General features: G+C 49.2%; 1 protein-coding gene across 1 annotated transcript; it reads right to left on the bottom strand.

Moving 5' to 3' along the window:
• Positions 1–8: 8 nt before the first annotated feature.
• Positions 9–5,130, bottom strand: RPL4 (ribosomal protein L4; the record flags this gene model as incomplete). The annotated part of the gene is made up of 9 exons (XM_008936625.1): positions 9–68; positions 158–278; positions 506–589; positions 1,397–1,553; positions 1,968–2,097; positions 2,505–2,629; positions 3,582–3,720; positions 3,990–4,096; positions 4,825–5,130. Coding segments are annotated over 9 exons (1,229 nt in total), but the record flags the coding sequence as incomplete, so codon positions are not given.
• Between the last annotated feature and the right edge of the window lie 800 nt (positions 5,131–5,930).

Below are 5,930 nucleotides of genomic sequence, written 5' to 3'. Positions count from 1 at the left end.
GGCTCTGCCGGGGGCTTGGCGGCCAGCTTGGCCTTGGCCTTCTCCTTCTTCTCCTCCTTAAGTTTGTGCTAAAGAAAAAAAAAAAAGAAAAAGATCATCAGCACCTGATTTTCATCAGCACCCAAGTGAGCCCTCAGAGCGGCCGGGCCACACTCACGTTCTGGGCGTGGCGCAGGATGGTGTTGCGGCGCATGGTTTTGGCGTAGGGGTTCAACTTGATCATGATTCTCAGATTCTTCAGTGGGTTCTTCTTCAGGACCCTACGGCGAATCTTCTTCCTGAAAGGAACAGGCTTGTATCAAAATCTCGCTTGGATGTTCAAGTTCTATGAAATTTTCCCTGAAATTGGGGCAAGTGCAATTCCTGGTATTTGCACCCAGAAGCTGAAGGGATCCCAGACCCACCCCACATCCCAGCACAGATTTCTGATCTCACTCAAAGCCTCCCACTGAGGTTCCCAAAAGAGACTGTGCTTTGCTTGGTACAGAAAGAAACAAAAGCTTACTTGGGAGCACGCAGTGCCTTCTGGATCTCCTGGCTCCTCATGATTCTCCCAATGTCGGTGTTGGTCATCTTGTGCATCGGCAGGCTGAGGAACAAACGTTCAGCATGAGTTGGACAATAAAAACTCAGCTAGTTCCCCAAGGATGGGAGATTGCAGATGACACAAAGGAGAGCAGGAGTGCCAATCTGCTCCAGAGTGGGAGGGTGGGTGCTGGTGGAACAGGGGCCAGCGTGTGGCCAGGTGGACAAGAAGGCCACCAGCATCTTGGCCCGGATCAAAACCAGTCCCCAGCAGGAGCAGGGAAGTGACTGTGCCCCTGGACTTGGCACTGGGGAGGCCACAGCTGAGCACCAGGCTTGGTTTTGGGTGCCACAGTAGAAGACAAACACTAAGGGGCTGGGGTGGGTCCAGAGAAGGGCAATAAAGCTGGTGGAGGGGCTGGGGAACATGGCTTGTGAGGAGCAGCTGAGGGACCTGGGGTTGTTTAGTCTGGAGGAGGCTGAGAGCAGACCTCACTGCTCTCTAAAACTCCCTGACACGAGGTGGGAGTGAGATGGGAGCTGGTGCCTTCTCTCAGGTAACCAGTGACAGAACAGGAGGAAATGGACTCAATTTGTACCAGGGGAGGTTTTGACTGGGTATCAGAATTTCTCTCCTGGCAGAGAGGTGAGGCCTTGGCCCAGGCTGCCCAGGGAGGTGCTAGAGTCACCATCCCTGGAGGGGTTCAAAACACATGTAGATGTGGCACTTCAGGACATGGGTTAGCAGTCACGGTAGCACTGGGTCGATGCCTGGACTTGATCTTAAGAGGTCTTTTCCAACCTTAATGCTTCTATAAAAGCAGGCATCTAGACCAGAATTGGTGCAGTGCTCTCCCTCCCCCGTGCTCACTTGTAGTCACTCTTCAGCGTGGCGGCTTTGCGCCAGGTGCCATACAGGTCGTCCAGCTTCCGGAACGCGCTCTCTGTCCAGATGCAGAAACGGCCAACGTGCCCCCCGGGAGCCAGTCTCAGCAGGTTCAGCTTCTTCACATCCAGAAGAGTGATTCCTGGGGAAATCCAGACAAACTGAGCCTTTTGTTTGCAATTAAAACCGAGGGATGCTGGCGCTAAGGAAGGAACAGGTGAGCAAGTGCCTGGATGCAGAGAGGAGCTTTGCAGCTCCCACACTGCAGACTGACTTACATACACCTACCAATGGAAATTATTAATTTTTTAAAATAAGCCTTTTTCTATTGAAAGCCTCAATTTTAACTGCTCCAAATACACTTTAGGGTTGGTAACATCCATCAACTTTGTCATCAACTCCTTCAGCATCCCCAAAACATTCTCAGAATGAGCATCATTAACTACTTCAGTGAGTCAGAACTTCCACGAAATCATGTGTTTCAGAAACACGGACCAATGAAGTGGAATCTCATCACTCTCAGCAGCCCCCCACAAGAGGGTCAGACAGAGGTTACCTGGGATGTTGCGGAAGGCTCTGATGATCCCGTTGTCCTCGTTGTAGATGATGCAGGGTCCCCTGCGCTGGATGCGACGGCGGTTCCTCATCTTGCCCTTCCCAGCCCGCATACGCTGGGAGGCATAAACCTAGACAGGAAATTAAACTGGGGAGTATTCCAAATAGTCCAAATCCCACTCGTTTGACACAACAGAATGGCTTTAGTCAGAACTTCAAAATCGTCACTGCTGATCTGACACACGGACCAGTAAGAAGTTCATCATTCATAAAAGTCCAAAAAAAAAAAAAAAAAAAAAAAAAAAAAAAAAAAAAAAGCCATTCCTGTTAAACAACAGTGAAATGAAGGCAACTAAATACAAAGTAAAGCAGCTAATAATTTTACTTTGTTTCAACTCCTTTGTACAGTTTTCTGTAGTATTTGTTACCCAGGGATTTCTAGCAGCATCCAACCAAACTATTTGGAATTCCTACGGTAGCATGGCCAGAGTCCAATCACCTGGGGGTCGCCCCCAAGAACGTTACCTCATCAACTCACCTTTTTGATGTCGTTCCAAGCTTTAAGCTTCTTAAGAAGCAGAACGGCTTCCTTGGTTTTCTTGTAACTTTCAACTTTGTCTTCAACAACCAGAGGAATTTCTGGGATCTCCTCAATGCGGTGGCCTAGGGAGGATTTTACAAGACACCAAGTGACCCACTAACCGTGGCTGTTCGCTTTTCTCAAGGGTGTTGCCACCTCGTGCATCCAGACACAATGCGACATCAAAACCAGTGGAAATTAAATTAATGATCTCATGTTCAGGCAGACTCCTGCAGTGACGTTTCGGTGGAGTCTCACAGCTCTGCCTCACACAGCACTTTCTGTACTCAAGGGGTTTTGAAGCCCATCTTTGGCTTCTGTGATCAGACACCAAAGGGAACTGCTGCACGACTCAGAACCTGGCTGCAGCTGCTGTGAACTGCACAGACAAGATCTGTGTCAGCCACACACAGAAAAGCTCCTCAGTGCCTTGGAGTGTGAGAAGTCCTGAGAAGGACTTGGGGGGAACCCCTCTGCTGGGAGGCCAGCAAGAGAGTTGGGCTTGGGCAGCCTGGAGAGAAGGCTCCAGGAAGAGCTTCCAGTACCTGAAGGGAGCCTACAAGAAAGATGGGGACAGACACTGTACAATGGCTTGTAGTGGTAGAACAAGGGGTAATGGCTTCAAACTGGAAGAGAGCAGATTTAGATTAGAAATTAAAAAGTTCTTCACTCTGAGGGTGGTGAGACACTGGATCAGGTTGCCCAGGGAAGCTGTGGATGCTCCATCACTGGAGGTGTTCATCAAGACCAGGCTGGATGGGTCTTGGAGCAACCTGGTCTAGTGGGAGGTGTCCCTGCCCATGGCAGGGGGGTTGGAACCAGGTGGTTTTTAAGGTCCCTTCCAACCCAAACCATTCCATGATTCTATCACCAAACTTACGACACCACAAAACTGCAAAGTACCCTCCCAAACCGAGTGATAAAATACCCGCTCACAAAGATGGGACTGCCTCTAAAACCCTTAAAAAGAGCGTTTTGTTATCCATGAGGAACACTTCCAGTGCCTGGGCGAAGGGGCAGGGGGTCAGTTCCCACCTTTGGACATGACGAGGGCCGGCAGCGCGGAGGCGGCCAGGGCGGAGCAGATGGCGTAACGCTTCTGAGTGGTGTTCACCCGGCGGTGCCAGCGGCGCCAGGTCTTGGTGGGGGCGAACATGCGGCCCCCGCGACACATCTACAGGGCTGCAGTTAAGAACAACCTCTTGGAAGAGTCTTTCTTTTCAGTGTGACCCTTTAATGCTTGCTCAGCGTTAAGGGTTCGTCAGCCCTCTGCGCCAGTACCCTGACAGCAGGCAACTGTCACTGAGCACAGAGTAGGACGCAAATTACAACATCATGGCAAGAAGGGATGTCACCAGACTCAAGGCACCCACTTGTGTGGCATGGGGGGATGTCAGTAAAGCTGCTGCTTGTCAAACACCAACTGCAGCTATGAAAGGATACGTTCCCAAAGGCCCCCTGGCCTGAGCGGTGAGTCCCACCACCCCGCACTCGGGGGATACGAGCGACAGCTCTCCCAGTGCCCCAGGACTCGGCACTGGTCTGATGACCTGGAACAGAGAGAATTTAACTCAGACAGTGTCAAGACTGCAATTTCCCCAATGTCACGGATACGCTGGATTGAAGAGCACCAATCAGAACTTCCACTGTTATCATGTGTTTCAGAAACACGGACCAATGAAGTGGAATCTCATCATTTCAGTGAAAAAAAAAAAAACAATCAGGTCAGCAAACTCCTACCACATTAATGATCTGCTTAGATCAGAAGCAACATGAGCACGCTCATTTCTAAGCTCGATCCTCAATTTGGGTCAGAGCTGGCAGTGCTGTTCCTTATGGGTTAATAATGTGAAACACCATCAGAAATCAACTTAGGAAGTCATACTCCTACCACAAATGTCTTGGGAAACCACCTACAAGCTTCTGAATAACTCCAGAAAATGCTTATTTGCTTACGTTTCCTCTTGGCGCATGTCTCAGGTGAGTCTCACATGGTCAATATGGAGCAGGAATTATAAAGTGTGAATTGCATTCACAGTAATACACTTAAAAACATTTTGGGTTCTTGGAAAGAATGCAGATTCCATGTGAGGATCCACTGTTTGCAAGAATACACATTTCAGATAAGACTCCAGAGCGCTCCAAAACTTTTATGCCACCTCACTGTTCTTCAGAACAACAACAAAAAAAGCTGTACGACATAATTTCACATTTTTGCCCCTCTGCATGAAAACCCAAGCCTGGAGGAGGGTGTTGCCCAGCCCTTCCCCAGCCGTACCTGCCAGCTCGCTGACGGCGTAGGGCTGCCGGTTGTTCTTGCGCAGGTTGGTGTGCACGAAGTTGACGATGTCGGGGCGGATGGGGGCCTTGAACACGGCCGGCAGCGTCACGTTCTTCCCCGAGGCCTCCCCCTTCTCCGAGTACACGGAGATTAGCGGCCGAGCGCAAGCCTGGGTGGGGAGAAACTCTTCAGCACAGCTCAGGCAAACCCCTGGCGCTCGAACACGCCGGGCGTTGCTCAGAACGAAAGGGTCTCCAGCCCGGCAGCGCCAGCACACCGACAGCAGGCAACTGTCGCTGGACGCTGGGTAAGACGCAAATTACATCATCACAGCAACGGGTTCTCACTTAAAACAGTGCTCTGCAGGGCACTCTGCCTTCAGAAAACTGTGCCTCAGGTTGGAGACTCAAGATTTCCAAGTCATCTAGGTCAAAATCATCTAGGGCTGACTCTGTGGGCTCCTTACTTACATGTTCTAAACTACTTCAGTAACATCTTCTAAACTGTGTCCCATCCATTATTAAAAAAGCCCATAGAAAACCCACTCGTGTTTATTCAGTTAAACAAACCCATGCTATTTAGATTCTTTTTACCCACTGAAATGCTGTAACCCACTTCTCCAATATGATATAGACTCACAGTATCTACAACTAAATAAACTTCGTGTAACTGAACTTTTCTTAAAGTCTGGGCCTTGTGAACAATCCCATGTGGCCTACAATTTGCAAGGTGAAAATTCAACAGCTAGCAGCATCAGAGTCCTTTCAAAAAGCTGCTAAGATGTCCGGTGATAGTTTGCTGGTCTGAAAAGCACCTTGAAAAAAAGAATCTTTCAGCACGATATTGTATTTGTTATCAACTAATAGCTCATGGCAATAAAGGCAACACCATCTTCCTTTGCTTGCCCATCCGCAATTTATTTTAGAGATAATAAATACTACAAAACTAACCAATCAGTAATAATTAAAGCACTATCCGAGTAAGGCTGGTTACTAGCGAGGCACCGACCCCTCTAGTTAGTGCAAAGACCCCACCACAGGGAAGGAACGAGTCTGAGCAGAGTAAAGGACCTATAACACAGCCTAAATTGTGTTAGCAAAAAG

Source organism: Merops nubicus, unplaced genomic scaffold (assembly GCF_000691845.1).
Source record: "Merops nubicus isolate BGI_N331 unplaced genomic scaffold, ASM69184v1 scaffold20413, whole genome shotgun sequence".
Taxonomy (NCBI): Eukaryota; Metazoa; Chordata; class Aves; order Coraciiformes; family Meropidae; genus Merops; species Merops nubicus.
Note: the sequence above shows the minus strand (reverse complement) of the source record. Positions and strands in the feature narration are given on the sequence as shown.